This window comes from Pongo abelii, chromosome 20 (assembly GCF_028885655.2).
Source record: "Pongo abelii isolate AG06213 chromosome 20, NHGRI_mPonAbe1-v2.0_pri, whole genome shotgun sequence".
In the NCBI taxonomy this organism is placed as follows: Eukaryota; Metazoa; Chordata; class Mammalia; order Primates; family Hominidae; genus Pongo; species Pongo abelii.
The window spans coordinates 856,580-872,655 of record NC_072005.2 but is presented as its reverse complement, the minus strand read 5'-3'; the positions used below and the strand labels follow the sequence as shown (position 1 = coordinate 872,655).

Genomic DNA, 16,076 nt, shown 5'->3' with positions numbered 1-16,076 from the left:
CCCTTGGCGGGGAGCCCCCAGCTACTCCCTCACCCTACCCCCTGCCCCTGTCCTGGGAGCCGTCATCATATCCGGCCACATTCCTCAGAGCAGGGGAAGCCTGGTGGGCCGAGGTGGCCCTGTGACACCAGGAGGCCAGAGGAAAGCTCACAGGCAGCCCCCAGTCCTCCCCAGCCCACTCCACACAGGAGACCCTCTGCCCAGGCCCGGCCCTGTCCGGGACCCCCACAGGGACCCAGGGGTGTGTCCAGCTCTTGGAGAGCAACCCCGCCTGGCCTTAGTTCCTCGTGTGAGAATAAACTCCGCATCTCACTTTCAGAGGCGTGTTCCTGTCGCTAATTCAGAAGCACTTTCCGTCCACCAAGAGAAAGCGGGACAGAGGAGCGGGCAGCAAGCGGAAACGTAAGCCCTGCCCCCCATGGCCCCACCCACCCCTGCCCCTCTGCTTTCTCCCCCCACCGGGGGCCGGCCGGTCGTTCCCTGCTTCCCCCACTCCCCAGTCCACTCAGTCAAATGCAGGTCCTGTCCGTGCCAGGCAGGCTCAAGGCTCTGCTGCCAGTGGCAGGTCTTGCGTGGACCCTGCCATGGAACGCTCAGGGAAGAGGAAGCAATGGACAGCCTGAAGGACACAGACGCGGGTACCGAGCGAGACCCGGGGGGCGGGACACAGACGCGGGTGCTGAGCGAGACCCCTCCCACCTTCCATTTTCAGGGTCTCCACGGTCCCTTGGGGAGCCCATTGATAACTCCCAGGCTTCTGTCACAGGGAAGCCCAGAGCTGCCTGTCGAAGTCTGGTGTATGGCCTCCCCAGGCACCCCGCGTATCCACCATACTGGCCAGGCCTAAAAGGACGTCGGATGTGGGTTTATTAATATTGTCTCCTTCGCTGGGTGCCTCACGCCTGTAATCCCAGCACTTTGGGAGGCCGAGGCAGGTGGATCACCTGAGGTCAGGAGTTTAAGACCAGCCTGGCCAACATGGTGAGACCCTGTCTCTACTAAAAATACAAAAATTAGCTGGGCGTGGTGGTGCACGCCTATAATCCGAGCTACTTGGGAGGCTGAGGCAGGGGAATCGCTTGAACCTGAGAGGTGGAGATTGCAGTGAGCCGAGATCACACCACTGCACTCCAACTTGGGTGACAGAGAAAAACTCTTGTCTCAAAAAAATTAATAAAAATAAAATATTGGCCAGGCGCAGTGGGTCACGCCTGTTGTAATCCCAGCACTTTGGGAGGCTGAGGCGGGCAAATCACCTGAGGCCAGGAGTTTGAGACCAGCCTGGCCAACATGGTGAAACTCCATCTCTACTAAAAATAGAAAAATTAGCCAGGTATGGTGGTGCATGCTTGTAATCCCAGATACTCAGGAGGCTGAGGCAGGAGAATTGCTTGAACCTGGGAGTTGGAGGTTGCAGTGAGCTGAGATCGCACCACTGCACTCCAGCCTGGGCAACAGAGTGAAACTCCATCTCAAAAATAAATAAATAAGCCAGGCGTAGTGGCTCACGCCTATAATCCCAGCACTTTGGGAGGCTGAGGCAGGTGGATCACAAGGTCAGGAGATTGACACCATCCTGGCCAACATGGTGAAACCCCGTCTCTACTAAAATACAAAAAATTAGCCAGGCGTGGTGGTGCACGCCTGTAATCCCAGCTACTCAGGAGGCTAAGGTAGGAGAATCACTTGAACCCAGGAGGCAGAGAGTGCAGTGAGATGCCACTGCACTCCAGCCTGGTGACAGAGTAAGACTCCGTTTCAAAATAAAATTAAATAAATAAAATAAAATAAAATATTGCCCCCTTACACCGTATCCTCCTGGCCACAGGGCACAGGGTTCCCGAGAGGGCGTCCCCGGAGAACAGCTGAGCTGCTTGCCCAGAGGCAGGGGTTTCTCGGATGGACCTCCCCAGCTCGGACCACTGGCCTTGCTCTGTCCTGCTGCATCTCCTCCACCTGCTCCTCCACCCTGCTGTGGTCTGGCCCTCGGTGATTCTGTCCTTCCCTGCAGGGCGACCTCGGGGACGCGGGGCCAAAGCCCCCCGGCTGGCGTGCGAGGCAGCGGGCGTCATCCGCATCAGTGACGACAGCAGCACAGAGTCGGACCCCGGCCTGGACAGCGACTTCAACTCCTCCCCTGAGTCCCTGGTGGATGACGACGTTGTCATCATTGATGCCATCGGGCTCCCCAGTGACGACCGGGGTGAGGGCTCGCCCAGGCTGGCCAGCCACCTGTGGGTCAGGATTCCAGCCCGAGGCTCCCCCGGCCTCCTGGCGGTCACCACCTGCCCCAGGTTGTAGCCCTCAGTCCAGCCCACCTGAGCCCAGCTGCTGTTATGGTGCCCACTTTACAGATGGGGGAAACTGAGGCCCAGAGAGGGGAGGTCAGGGGTTATACCACTGGTCAGAGGCAGAGCTGGGGCTCGGGGCTGGGCAGTCCCTACCCCCGTGGAGGCAGTGAGGTCGCAGTGTTTGGTCCCTGACAGGAGGCTTAGTCTCGCCCCAGCTGGTCTCAGGGAGACAAGTGCAGAAAAGCAGTCCTGGGCCACGGTGCTGGGCTTCCCCGCCACCCTGCCGTCCCTCAGGGTTGCCCCGGGGCCCTTGTCCTCACCTTCCAGGGGCCAGCCTTGAGTTAGGTGGGCCCTAGAAGGCAGCCAACGTGTCCTGCCCTGACCCTCCACGTCCTCCCTAGGACCCCTGTGCCTCCCACAGAGAGACCCGCATGGCCCGGGAGTCCTGGAGCGGGTGGAGCGGCTGAAGCAGGATCTGCTGGACAAAGTGCGGCGGCTGGGCCGGGAGCTGCCAGTCAACACCCTGGACGAGCTCATCGACCAGCTGGGCGGCCCCCAGCGGGTGGCCGAGGTGGGTGGGACGTAGCAGCCTGAGTATGTGGTAGGCGGGGCATGGGCAGTGGGCGGGGCCTCACGCAGGCTCTACGCAGCTCTGGTGGCCCCTGCTGGTCACTCTGCATCACCGCGGCCCTGCGAGGAGGGGGCATTCGGGGAGCCCTGGGGCAGCAGCGTCCTGTCCAGTTCAGCCCGGGAGGCCACGACCTCCTGTGGACTGCCTCCCCCATCCCTCTAAGCCCCAGATCCCCCAGCCTGGCCTGCACAGGCCTCTGCTTAGATCACTGCCTGAATGCACCCCTGGGGTGCCCGGGGCCAGGACTCAAGCCCCTGGGCCTGGCTCTGCGGCCTCCTACTCCCTGCCCCCGCCCAGCTTCACTTTTTCATTCCGTGGCGCCGGCTGGCTGATAATACCAGGCCTTGGACGGGCACACATCGCCTGGGTCCAACAGTCCCACTCTCCCTCTCCCAGCACCCCCACCTCCCGTCCACAGCTGGGAGCCCATGACCACTGTAGGACATAGGGAAGCTGAGACACGGGTGGCCAGACTCCTGCGAGGCCACAACACTGACGGCCGGTTTTGTCCCTGTCTCGGCTGCAGATGACCGGCAGGAAAGGCCGCGTGGTGTCCAGGCCTGACGGGACGGTGGCCTTCGAGTCGCGGGCAGAGCAGGGTCTGTCCATCGACCACGTGAACCTCAGGGAGAAGCAGCGCTTCATGAGCGGCGAGAAGGTGCGGGGCTGCAGTGCACTGGGCGCGGCCCATGGGACCCAAGAGGCACAGAGGGGCCCAAGGGTCCCCGGGGACTGCGGACCCACGCACTTCTGCGAGTGTGTGTGTGCCAGGTGCGGGCGCGAGTGGCCGTGTGACGGGTGGTGTCCGCGCCGCGCAGGCCTCTCGCTGCCCCGGGACGTCCTGGTGACCTGGAGCGGGGGCCGAGCGGGTGAGGAGGCGGCGGCAGCGCTGGGGCGGGCCTTGCACCAACCGCGTCCCGGCCCCTTCTGTCCCCCCAGCTCGTGGCCATCATCTCGGAGGCCTCCAGCTCAGGTGTCTCCCTCCAAGCCGACCGCCGCGTCCAGAACCAGCGGCGCCGCGTGCACATGACCTTGGAGCTGCCGTGGAGCGCCGACCGCGCCATCCAGCAGTTCGGTGAGTCCGGCCCCGCCCCCAACGTGGTCTCGGCCCCGCCCCCGCCTGGCCGGGCCCTGAGAGCAGCTCTGCCCCCAGGCCGCACCCACCGGTCCAACCAGGTCTCAGCGCCAGAGTATGTCTTCCTCATCTCGGAGCTGGCCGGGGAGCGCCGGTTCGCCTCCATCGTGGCCAAGCGCCTGGAGAGTCTGGTGAGCAGGTGGGGGCGGGGCTGAGAACCAGGGACAGGCCCAGGAAGGCTCTCCAAAGCTTTGTGGGGTGCTAGAGGCCAGACCCCAGGTGACCAACTGATGGCCTCCCCACCCCTGGCAGGGGGCCCTGACCCATGGAGACCGCCGCGCCACGGAGTCCCGTGACCTCAGCAAGTACAACTTTGAGAACAAGGTACTGTAGGGAAGGCAGGGCGGGGGGGCGGGGCAGGGTCAGAGGTCTAGGGAGGGCCGGATCTAAGAGCCTGGGGGAGGGGGTAGATGGGGGCTGGGGGACGTGGGGCTCAGGGGTCTGGAGGAGGGCTGGGTCTAGGACCCCCCAGGGGAGAAGGGGCGGCTAGGGGCTCAGGGAGGCGGCATCCAGGGGTCTGGGGGAGGGCCCAGTCTAGGACCCCCGGGGGAGGAGGTGGCCGAGAGCTGGGGGAGGTGGGGTCTGGGGGTCTAGGGGAGGGCAGGGTCCAGGGGCCTAGGGGAGGGTGGGGTTCTGGGGAGGCCAGCCTCGTCCCTGGGTCTCCTCCGAGACTCACCTTCTCCCCCTAGTATGGCACCCGGGCCCTGCACTGTGTCCTCACCACCATCCTGAGCCAGACTGAGAACAAAGTGCCTGTGCCCCAGGGATACCCTGGAGGGGTCCCCACCTTCTTCCGGGGTAAGTTGGGCTGGTGGGGGTCTTCCTGGGAGGGGCAGGGGTTGCAGAGCACCGGGCTCCAGAGCAGCTGAGGCAGCAGGCTTCGTAGGCCGGTTGTGTGTTGAATGACCCCTCCCCACACACGCACAGAGGAAGCTGTGAAGGCAAAGGGAGCCAAGGCGGCCCCCAGCGGCTGCCGGGTGGGTTTCCAGGCCAGCTGAGGGGCCTGGGGTTTGGGTTTACTCCCCAAGAATATACTGTTCTCACTCCTGTAAGTCAGGCAAAAGGCTCCGCTCCTGGCCCCGGCCCCGGCCCCGACCCTAGGCTGCAGCTGCTCCTCAGCCCCCCAGGGAGCTGTTGGTCTCTGGAAAAGGAGCTAGGGGCCTCGCGGGAGGGGCAGGGGTGAGAAGACCAGCATGTGAGGCCCCTCTCCCCACAGACATGAAGCACGGCCTGCTGTCTGTGGGCATTGGCGGCCGGGAGTCCCGGAATGGCTGCCTGGACGTGGAGAAGGGTGAGTGCCCCACACCCAGGCCCAGAGGTGCTCCCGTCTCTCATCTCATGCAACCTTGGCCGCGGGTGGGGAGCAAAGCAGGGAGGGGGATTCCCAGCGCAGCCTGAGGCTTGGCTCCCTCCCCTGCCAGACTGTTCCATCACCAAGTTCCTGAACCGCATCCTGGGGCTGGAGGTGCACAAGCAGAACGCCCTGTTCCAGTACTTCTCAGACACCTTTGACCACCTCATCGAGATGGATAAGCGGGAGGGCAAATACGACATGGGCATCCTGGGTGAGCGCGGGTGCCGGGGGGTGTGGGTGGGTGCGGGCATGGGGCTCATGGGAGCACCGTGCATTGTGGGTGAGCACGGGGAGGGCCTAGGTGGGCGAGGGGCTCGTGGGAGCGCCATGCATCCTGGGTGAGCGAGGGTACTGGGTGGGCCTGGGCGGGCGCAGGCACAGGGCTCGTGCGATCACCGTGCACATCTGTGGAAGGTGCTCAGGCCAGTGCACGCTGCCCACCATGCTCATCCCCAGGCTTCACGGGGCACCTGCTACGTTGTTGTGAACCAAAGGCCAGCGAGCCTGTGCTTCCAGCCTCATGGGGCCAGCCCTGTCCATCAAGACCACTTCCCTGTGTCCAGATGAGGGTCAGGGCAGGGCCACGGCTACTTCACTCATGAACAGTGCCACAGCCCACCAGGCTCCCACGATCCCCCACAGCCTGCTTGGGGTCACCCAGCACCTGAGCAGCCCCCAGGCTCCCACAATCCCCTCACAGCCTGCTCGGGGTCACATAGGACCTGAGCGGCCCCCAGGCTCCCACGATCCCCCACAGCCTGCTCGGGGTTACCTAGGACCTGAGCGGCACTCAGGCTCCCACGATCCCCCACAGCCTGCTTGGGGTTACCTAGGACCTGAGCGGCCCCCAGGCTCCCACGATCCCCCACAGCCTGCTTGGGGTTACCTAGGACCTGAGCGGCACTCAGGCTCCCACGATCCCCCACAGCCTGCTTGGGGTTACCTAGGACCTGAGCGGCCCCCAGGCTCCCACGATCCCCCCCAGCCTGCTTGGGGTTACCTAGGACCTGAGCGGCCCCTAGGCTCCCATGATCCCCCACAGCCTGCTTGGGGTTACCTAGGACCTGAGCGGCACCCAGGCTCCCACGATCCCCCACAGCCTGCTTGGGGTTACCTAGGACCTGAGCGGCCCCTAGGCTCCCACGATCCCCCACAGCCTGCTTGGGGTAACCTAGGACCTGAGCGGTTGCCAGGCTGGGGCCCATATGCACCATCCCCATGCTGGGCCAGGTCAGGCCAGGCTCCAGGACACCCTCTCCTGTGCTCTCGTGGGGGGTCGTATCTAGGGTGCGCCCCGGCTACGGGACTGACCCTGGCCCCAGCCCGCAGTCCCAGGCCCGGACACCACTCACTCTCCACCCGCCCCCCTAGACCTTGCTCCCGGCATCGAGGAGATCTACGAGGAGAGCCAGCAGGTGTTCCTGGCTCCCGGGCACCCGCAGGACGGGCAGGTGGTCTTCTACAAGGTCAGCAGGAAGCCCCACAGCCCCTCACACTCTGCCCACCCCGCCCCCACCACACTCACACACCCCCACCCCGTGCCGTGGCAGATCAGCGTGGACCGCGGCCTGAAGTGGGAGGACGCCTTTGCCAAGTCGCTGGAGCTGACGGGCCCCTATGACGGCTTCTACCTCTCCTACAAGGTGGGGTCGGGCGGGGTTACCACCCCAGAGGAGGGCCCACGGGGGGCGGACCTGGGCGCGGCGGCCTCAACGCCCCCCTCCGCAGGTCCGCGGTAACAAGCCTAGCTGCCTGCTGGCGGAGCAGAACCGCGGCCAGCTCTTCACGGTGTACAAGCCCAACATCGGCCGGCAGAGCCAGCTGGAGGCCCTGGAGAGTCTCCGCCGCAAGTTCCACCGGGTAGGCGGCCGCCGGGCGCAGCTTTCCCTTGGGCTGCCGGCCCTGGCCCCGCCGAGGCTCATGCGGCCCTGTGTCCCCAGGTCACCGCGGAGGAGGCCAAGGAGCCCTGGGAGAGTGGCTACGCCTTGTCGCTGACGCACTGCAGCCACAGCGCCTGGTGAGGGCGGGCCGGGGACCAGGGGGAAACCGGCAGATGGCGACGACCCAGGCGGGGATCAGGGGCTCCCGAGACCCTGAGAGGAGGCGGGAGATCTCAGGGCACCTGGGGAGCCTGCGGGCGCCTGGGACCCGCCTCAGCCGAGATGACCCGTCTCGTCCGCAGGAACCGGCACTGCCGGCTGGCGCAGGAGGGTAAGGACTGCCTGCAGGGGCTGCGGCTGCGGCACCACTACATGCTGTGCGGCGCGCTGCTGCGCGTGTGGGGCCGCATCGCCGCCGTCATGGCCGACGTCAGCAGCAGCAGCTACCTACAGATCGTGCGGCTGAAGACCAAGGACAGGAAGAAGCAAGTGGGTGAGTGGGCGGCGGGCGCCCCGGGAAGGCCCGAGCCCCCAGCCCCGGCCCTGACCCCGCCGCTTTGCCCGCAGGCATCAAGATCCCCGAGGGCTGCGTGCGCCGCGTGCTACAGGAGCTGCGGCTGATGGATGCGGACGTGAAGCGCAGGCAGGCGCGCGCCCTGGGCTGCCCCGCCCCTCCCGCCCCGCGCCCGCTGGCGCTGCCTTGCCGCCCCGGAGAGGTGCTGGACCTCACCTACAGCCCCCCGGCCGAGGCCTTCCCGCCGCCCCCGCACTTCTCCTTCCCAGCGCCACTGTCCCTGGATGCCGGCCCCGGCGTCGTGCCGCTGGGCACCCCCGACGCCCAGGCCGACCCTGCGGCCCTCGCGCACCAGGGCTGCGACATCAACTTCAAGGAGGTGCTGGAGGACATGCTGCGCTCGCTGCACGCGGGGCCGCCCTCCGAGGGCGCGCTGGGGGAGGGCGCGGGCGCGGGGGCGGGGGGCGCGGTGGGCGGTGGTCCCGAGCGGCAGAGCGTGATCCAGTTTAGCCCACCCTTCCCCGGCGCGCAGGCTCCTCTCTGACACGCCTTTAGGCGAAACATGCCCCTAGACACAGGGACCGTTTTTCCCCTAGGAGCAGCGGTGGGGAGCAGGGCCAAGGTCCCCTGACCACAGCTCAGAGAAGCCCCAGGCCCCGGCCGCAGTGCCTTCCGCACCCAACTCGGGCCCCCACCTGGTCAGCCCTGGCGGGGCCCACTCAGGACAGCTGGGGGCCGGGGCGTGGCAGGGCTCTTTCTGTGCCTCTCCTCCCAAGTAGGAAGGGGCTCCGGGTGGCTGCTCTGGGATTGGGCACCCACAAGGGCTCAGTGGGCCCAAACCCTTGAAATCCGTGAAACTGGGTGGTCCCAAGAGCTAGAAACTCAGGAAACCCCAGGTGCTCAGGGCCCCCCCGCGTCTCGGGGGCTCTGTGGGGCAGACCCCCGCTAATATATGCAATTCCCCCTCCCCCAGCCCTTCTCTGACCCCTAAGTTATTGCCCGCTCACCTCTCCCAGGCCCCAGGCCGCAGAGCTGGCAGGGTGGCGCCTGCGGTTTCTATGTATTTATAGCAAGTTCTGATGTACATATGTAAAGGACTTTTTTAAATATATGTGCCTTTTACCTACTTCCCACGGAGTCTCTTCCTCAGCCTGTGGGACAGGGAGGGAAGGGCAGGGGTGCGTGGGCATCCCCCCAGGCTCTCCTGGTTACCAGGCCTTTCTGCCCACTGCCCTGTGCTGGCCCCATGTGGATGAGGGGGGACATCCCCACCACCAGGGCCACGCTGTTCCTCCAGCCTCTGCACTTCTGCTTCCTGGCCAGAGGAGGCCCCAGTAGCCACCTCCTAACGGTTAAGGCCCGGGGCCAGGAAGAACAGCCACTTAGAATTATCTCCTTGGCCAGAGGAGGCCCCAGTAGCCACATCCTAATGGTTAAGGCCCAGGGCCAGGAAGAACAGCCACTTAGAATTATCTCCTCCAAGACTCGGCCCTACCAGGCCCTGCCTGTGCACAGCAGGTGGGGCTGCATGGATTAAGAGCCAGGGCTCCGTGTCCAGTGGGCCCAGATCTCGCTGCACCCCAGCACCCCAGCCAGCACAGCCCCCGAGCCTGGAGGAAGAGGGGGCAACAACACTCCACCTCCATGGCACCCCCAGCCTGGCAGCTGACAGCAACTGGCCCTGACATGGAGGGGCCCCTGACAAAAGGGCCCCCCCAAACCCGTAGGCAGAAAGATCCAGCAGACCAATTTGTCTGTTTATTCCCACAAGGCAGCCAGGGGTGGGGGCGCCGAGCCAAGCCCAGCGGGCCACGGGACCTTCCTCCGGCGGGGTGCACGCTGGATTTTCGGGTCTGCCCCACCAGCAGCTGGTTTGCAGGCAGGCCGTCATGGGTGCCGGTGGAAGGCTCCGAGGGCGTGGGCAGGGGGCTCAGGCGGGGCCACACACTTGTGGAGCTAGAAATAGTGGGGCAGGTCCTTCTCTATCACCTGTCAGGGAGGAAAGCTGGGTTAGGGCAGCTACCCCCCGAGCCCCTGCCCCAAGCAGTCTCCCTAGAGAGGACCTACCAGGGGCTCCTCCATGGGTCCATAACGCTTCACCACGCAGCCGTTCTTGTCAATGAGGAACTGTGGAGAGATGGTGTCCAAACTATGGGGCCACCCCTGCAAGGGGCTGAGGCTGCCCTTCCTGCCTGCTGCCCATCTGAGCCAGGGCTGTGGCCGGGGGAAGCTGGTCCCTACCCCCCACAGCCCCCTTACCTTGGTGAAGTTCCACTTGATGGCACTGGAAAAGAAGCACACGGACGTGTGAGCGTCCCCAGCAGCCCCCCACAGTCCCCAAGCCGTCCTGTCTCCAGGAGGCCACAAGGGTGTGAGCTTCCCTGGCTGCCTCCACAGCCACAGTGCCCCCACGGCCCCCCAGAGTCATCTTACCCCCAGGAGGCCATGCAGTGTGAGAGTCCCAACAGCCCCCCACAGCCCCCCCAAGCCATCCCGTCCCCAGGAGGCCACAAAGGTGTGGGCATCCTGGCTGCCTTCACAGCCCTCCATGGCCCCCTGAGCCATCTTACCCCCAGGAGGCCACACGATGTGAGTCCCAGCACCTCCCCACAACTGCCCCCTAAGCCATTCTGCCCCCAGGGAGGTGTGAGCATCCCAGCAGCCCCCCCCCACCCCCACCCCGGCAGCCGTACTGTCCCCAGAGGTCACGCACTTTCCCAGGATGCCCTTGCCCTTGGGTTGGATCTTCATCCACTTCCACAGCGGGTGGGCGTCGTCCCCGTTCACGCAGATCTTGCTGAACATATCGAATTTGACGTTGTAGCCCGCGGCGAACTCTTTGATTTCTTCGTTACTCCCTGGCTCCTGTGGCGGCCAAGGTGTGTGAGGGAGTCGGGGGCCTGGCACCCCCAGTCCGGGCCCCCTGCACACTCCCAGGCCCTCTCCAGGCTGGAGCCCACCCCGACCCCCACCCATCGGCCTCTGCAGGCCCGGGGGACGCAGCAGCCGCCCACCTGCTTCCCGAACTGGTTACACGGGAAGGCTAGGATCCGCAAACCACACTCAGCGTATCGGGCGTGCAGGTCGACGAGCTGAGTGTAGTTCACCTCGGTCTTGCCTCACTGGGAGGCCACGTTGGTGACGATGCACACGAAGCCCCTGGGAGGGTCGGCGGCGTCAGCGCAGAAGAACAGGGCCCCCTCCCAGGGCCCGGCCCTGCGCCCCACCCCAGGCGAGCGCCCACCGGTACTTGTCCAGGTTAACCATGTGCCCGTCGATGTCCTTGGCGGAAAACTCGTGCATGGAGCGCGCACAGCGCCAGTCGTCCCGGGACGCGCACTGCAAGGCAAAGGAAGCTGAGCAAACAGCGTGGCCGGGAGGCTGAGCCCGGGACCCTGAGGCAGGAAGGGAGCGGGTCGGTGGCGGGGACACCGGGGCCCTCCGGCCCTGAAAACATGAACGCTCCTCCTCCTTAAACGCACACGCCCCCTTGTACTTCTGGTCCGGTTTTACCGGAGACCCGGAGGCCAAGAGAGGGTTCCAATCCCAAAATGTGCCACAGCAGCCGGTGTGGGAGCCCCGCGCGCACCGGGTCCTGGGACTCGGGACATTCGTGGATCTCCAGTCGCAAGCTGCGGGGACAGGGCTCCTTCCGCCGGCGCCGCGCCCTCCTGCGCCTGCACGCTGGGGCCTTCCGCCGCCGAGGGGCTCGCGGCCGCCGCCTTCCCCGGCTCTGGCACCGCTGCCTGCGGCGCCCGGGGGAACTTGCGCCCCCGCGGCCCATACCTGCCCGTCTCCCGCCCCGCCTGGCTCCCCCACCCCGAGCGCCGCTACCGGGGACAAAGGCCCGGAGGCCGTAGTCAAGGCTGCGCGACTGTGACGCCACCGCGCTAGGCCAAGGTGCGGGGGCGGGGCGGCGCCCGGGGGCGCGTGATCCGGGATTTCCAGCCCTCCGCGCCCCCAACCGCTCGGGCGCAGCAGCCCCGCTCGGCCCGGAGACGCCCACCCGTGGCCCCCAACGGTCCAGCTCCGCCCCAGCCGTCCCGGACCCCGCCCCCTGGAAGCCTGGACCCCTGACCCCGGCCCTGGCACGCACGCGCGCAGTGGCCTGGACAGCCCCTTCCCCGACCACGATCCGCGCGCGTGGAACAGCCCCTTCCCCTTCCCCGACCCCAGCCCGCGCGCCCGCAACGGCCTGGACAGTCCCTTCCCCGACCCCAACCCGCGCGCATTGAACAGCCCTTTCCCCTTCCCCGAACCCAGCCCGCGCGCCTACAACGGCCTGGAGGGCCGCGGAGCGCGTCGCAGTGCGGTCACCCGCGTCCGTGCCCGGCCGGGGGTGGGGAGGGGGAGCCCCCAGACGCCCCCCACCAAGGTCACTGGAGCCCGAGGGTTCCCCGCGCCGGCAAGCGGAGGCAGGGATCGCGCGCCCGCCCCAACGGTCACTGGGCCGGCAACAGCCGCGGCGCTCGCTCACCATGGTCCCGGCCAGGCCAGGCGCGGCCAGAGCCCCACAGAGCAGCGCCGGCTTCAGCAGGCGGCAAAGGCGGCCGAGGCTCATCGCGGCGGGGCTGGGAGCCAGCGGCTCCTCCCCTCGTCCAGCCGACCAATGGACGCGCGTCGGCTTTCCGCACCTCTTTTCCCACGGCCACGCCCTCCAGAGCGCTCATTGGTCAAGCTGCGTCGGTGTTGAGCGCTCGCGCCAACGTCAGCCAATGGGAGGCCGGAATGGGAAGAAGGCGGGGAAGGGGGGCGGGACCGACGTGCGGACTTGTTGTTGGCGACTGCGCATGCTCGCTTGCGCCCAGGAGGCCGCGTCCTGGCAGGCGGCACGTTGGGCAGCAGCAGCGCAGAGTTATCCGGGTGGTTGACCGCAGCGCGGCGGCAGGCCAGACAGCTTGAGAATACTACTTAAGACTCGTCGAGGGGGTTTCTCCAACTCGCAGAAAAGTCTCCCCAACTCTTATTTACCTTTTTTTTTCAGAGACGGGGTCTTGCTGTGTTGCCCAGGCTAACGTGCAGTGGCACGATCAGGGCACACTGCAGCCTCGACCTCCCAGGCTCAAGCGAACCTCCCGCCTCTGCTTCCCGAGTAGCTGGGACAACAGGCTCATCCACCATTCCTGGCTAATTATTGTTTTGTAGACATGGGGGTCTTGCTATGTTGCCTAGGCTGGTCTCAAACTCCTGACCTCAAGTGATCCTCCAGCCTCAGCTTCCCAAAGTGCTGGGATCACAGGCGTGAGCCAAAGGCCCGGCCGAGATTTGCCTTTTTTTTTTTTTTTTTTTTTTTTTGAGACACAGTTTTGCTCTTTTGCCCAGGCTGGAGTGCAGTGGCGCTATCTCAGCTCACTGCAACCTCCACCCCCCCCCACCCCCCCACCCCCCACCGGGTTCAAGCGATTCTCCTGACTCAGCCTCCTGAGTAGCTGGGATTACATGAGCGAGCCACCACACCCAGCTAATTTTTTTGTATTTTTAGTAGAGATGGGATTTCACCATGTTGCCCAGGCCGATCTCAAACTCCTGACCTCAGGTGATCTGCCCGCCTCGGCCTCCCAGAGTGCTGGGTTTACAAGTGTGAGCCACTGCATCCGGCCAAGAGATTTGCCTTTTTAATGTAAATGAAACCAAACTGAGTTGGGTTTGCTTCTCATCACAGCCCCATCTTATGGGGGTGTCCAGAGAGGGCATGGGGGTGTCCCCTCACCCCTGCCATGGGCGCAGGGGGCCAGTGACTCCGCATCCCTGGGTCTGGGTGCTGAGCCGCTTATATAACGTGGGTACTGGGACCTGAGAGTCATCAAGACAGTAACCATTTAACTGAGAACCTGGAGTTTCCTGGGCTCCCACCCCCAGGGGCAGCTGCCCACGCAGGGACACGCAGTATGTGCTCAGAAAATAAACACAAATCTGGAGGGTTTTCTTACAGTTCTAACATTACAAGGTATGGGCACACCCAGAGCCCATACTGCCCCACATCTTGGCTTCCAACTCTGTTTTTCACTTCGTGGCTTGGACATTTGGCAACAGAAACACTCACCTCATACTTGGGAACTGAGTCACTGTGATTGGACTTTGACCCCTGTACAGGCAGGGGTTTGGATTTTTTTTTTTTTTTTTTTTTTGAGGAGTCTTGGTCTGTTACCCAAGCTGGAGTGCAGTGGCTCCATCTCAGCTCACTGCAACCTCCGCTTTCTGGGTTCAAGTGATTCTCCTGCCTCAGTCTCCAGAGTAGCTGGGATTACAGGCATGCGCTACCATGCCCGGCTAATTTTTGTAGTTTTAGTAGATATGGGGTTTCACCATGTTGGTCAGGCTGGTCTCAAACTCCCGACCTCAGGTGATCCGCCTGCCTCAGCCTTCCAAAGTGCTGGGATTACAGGCGTGAGCCACTCTACCCCGCCTAGGTGCTTGGGATTTGTATGTTGCCCTCAAGGTCTTAACCTTTTCTGACCCTGCACTGAATATTTCTTCAGAGACAGACTCAGGGCCGGGTTGACTTGGGGGGACCTGTGAGCCAGCCCCTGCCACTGCCCCCAACTCAGGCCTGCCAGATGCAGCCCAGAGGCGTCATAGATGGTTTGGTGGCAGAGGCAGTGAAGCAAGGATCCCTGAGCAGGGCTGGCAGAATCCTGGTCTTGCATAAGCCTGTTCACATGGCTTTGTTCCCGCCCAGCCCCCAGAGGCCAAGTTCTTGGAGTCAAACCCCATTGTCTGACTTCTCAGGAAACCCCCCCATCTCCTCCCGCCCTGGCAGTGCCGGGTGACAGGGCCACACTGGTGACTCTGTTCTTACCCTTGCGAAGGCTCAGCTGTTTGCAATTTTGCCAGAGTTGTTTTCCTTAAGTTTGTTGCAAACATGTGCACTGAAATGGGAGTTTATTTCAGGGTTGCCAGAAAAACAGCTCAGCACCCACAGCTCCGCGGAGAGACTTTATCCCATTCCTGACTTCCTGCCAGTTGTGATAAGGTCAGAAGTGGGGAAAACACGGGATCGTGACCTCCGATCTGAGAACGGGGCCCAGGCTCTGGGAGAGATTTGTGCTGGGGGCTTCACAGCTTTTCCCAGAGTGTCCCCATTTCACAAACAGGGAAATGGAGTCTTGGGGACCTCTCAAGGCTCCAGCAAGGCTTCCCTGTGAGGGCGGAAGTTCTTGAGTGTCCCTGCAGGAAGCTGTGTTGCCACAGATCTTTCTAGAGCAGCCCCTGGCTCCAGGAAGGACTGAGGAGGGGCTGTCCTGTGGCTTGATTTCTTTTTTAAGAACTTTTTGGCCGGGCTCGGTGGCTCACGCCTGTAATCCCAGCACTTTGGGAGGCCGAGGCGGGCGGATCATGAGGTCAGGAAATGGAGACCATCCTGGCTAACAAGGTGAAACCCCATCTCTACTAAAAATACAAAAAATTAGCTGGGGTGGTGGCGGGCCCCTGTAGTCCCAGCTACTCAGGAGGCTGAGGCAGGAGAAGGGCGTGAACCTGGGAGGCGGAGCTTGCAGTGAGCCGAGATCACGCCACTGCACTCCAGCCTGGGCGACAGAGCGAGACTCCATCTCAAAAAAAACCTTTTGGCTGGGTACGGTGGCTCACATCTGTAATCCCAGCACTTCGGGAGGCTGAAGCAGGCCTATCACCTGAGGTTAGGAGTTTGAGGCCAGCCTGGCCAACATGGGGAAACTGTCTCTACTAAAAATACAGAAATTAGGGCCAGGCATAGTGGCTTACGCCTGTAATCCCAGCACTTGGGGAGGCCAACATGGTGAAACCCCATCTCTACTAAAAATACAAAAATTAGCCGGGAGTGGTGGCGCGCACCTGTAATCCCAGCTACTCAGGAGGCTGAGGCAGGAGAATTGCTTGAACCCGGGAGATGGAGGTTGCAGTGAGCCGAGAGCGTGTCGCTGCACTCCAGCCTGGGGGGATACAGCAAGACTCTGTCTCAAAAAAAAAAAAAAATTTCTGAAATTCAAACAAAATACGTATGAAATTCAACATTTTAACCACTTCAAAGTGTACAATTCAGTGTTTTTAGGACGTGTACAATGTTATGAGACCATCACCTCTATCTAGTTCCAGAATTTTTTTTTTCTCTTGAGACAGAATTTCGCTCTTGTTGCCCAGGCTGGAGTGCAATGGCACGATCTCGGCTCACTGCACCGCCACCTCCCGGGTTCAAGCAATTCTCCTGCCTCAGCCTCCCGAGTAGCTGGGATTACAGGCATGCGCCACCACACCCGGTTAATTTTGTATTTTTAATAGTGACAGGGTTTCTCC

At 63.5% G+C, this 16,076-nt stretch overlaps 2 protein-coding genes across 5 annotated transcripts in view; one reads left to right on the top strand and one right to left on the bottom strand.

Moving 5' to 3' along the window:
* The window catches only part of SBNO2 (strawberry notch homolog 2), a 75,424-nt gene extending 66,493 nt beyond the window's left edge, over positions 1–8,931 (top strand). For all 3 annotated transcript variants that reach the window (XM_063719818.1, XM_024237948.3, XM_024237949.3), the window contains 16 exons: positions 320–402; positions 2,012–2,203; positions 2,693–2,862; positions 3,449–3,580; positions 3,862–3,997; positions 4,076–4,188; positions 4,310–4,381; positions 4,747–4,855; positions 5,274–5,348; positions 5,479–5,622; positions 6,783–6,877; positions 6,962–7,054; positions 7,140–7,271; positions 7,352–7,428; positions 7,594–7,784; positions 7,859–8,931. In XM_063719818.1, the coding sequence (XP_063575888.1) occupies positions 320–402; positions 2,012–2,203; positions 2,693–2,862; positions 3,449–3,580; positions 3,862–3,997; positions 4,076–4,188; positions 4,310–4,381; positions 4,747–4,855; positions 5,274–5,348; positions 5,479–5,622; positions 6,783–6,877; positions 6,962–7,054; positions 7,140–7,271; positions 7,352–7,428; positions 7,594–7,784; positions 7,859–8,349 (2,305 nt within the window). In that variant the 3' untranslated portion in view covers positions 8,350–8,931. The remainder of the gene's footprint in view (positions 1–319; positions 403–2,011; positions 2,204–2,692; positions 2,863–3,448; positions 3,581–3,861; positions 3,998–4,075; positions 4,189–4,309; positions 4,382–4,746; positions 4,856–5,273; positions 5,349–5,478; positions 5,623–6,782; positions 6,878–6,961; positions 7,055–7,139; positions 7,272–7,351; positions 7,429–7,593; positions 7,785–7,858) is intronic.
* Positions 8,932–9,550: 619 nt separating this feature from the next.
* On the bottom strand, positions 9,551–12,515 carry GPX4 (glutathione peroxidase 4). Of its 2 annotated transcripts, none has more exons than XM_024237258.2 (7): positions 12,283–12,515; positions 11,050–11,144; positions 10,820–10,964; positions 10,519–10,670; positions 10,065–10,089; positions 9,873–9,932; positions 9,551–9,794 (listed from the first exon to the last, which is right to left on the bottom strand). In XM_024237258.2, exons 1-7 carry the CDS (start codon positions 12,364–12,366, stop codon positions 9,762–9,764), a joined length of 594 nt encoding a protein of 197 aa, XP_024093026.1. In that variant the 5' UTR covers positions 12,367–12,515; the 3' UTR covers positions 9,551–9,761. The 2 variants fall into 2 exon arrangements, with proteins under 2 accessions (XP_024093026.1, XP_003780465.3); XM_003780417.5 differs by lacking the exon at positions 12,283–12,515 and adding an exon at positions 11,395–11,623.
* Between the last annotated feature and the right edge of the window lie 3,561 nt (positions 12,516–16,076).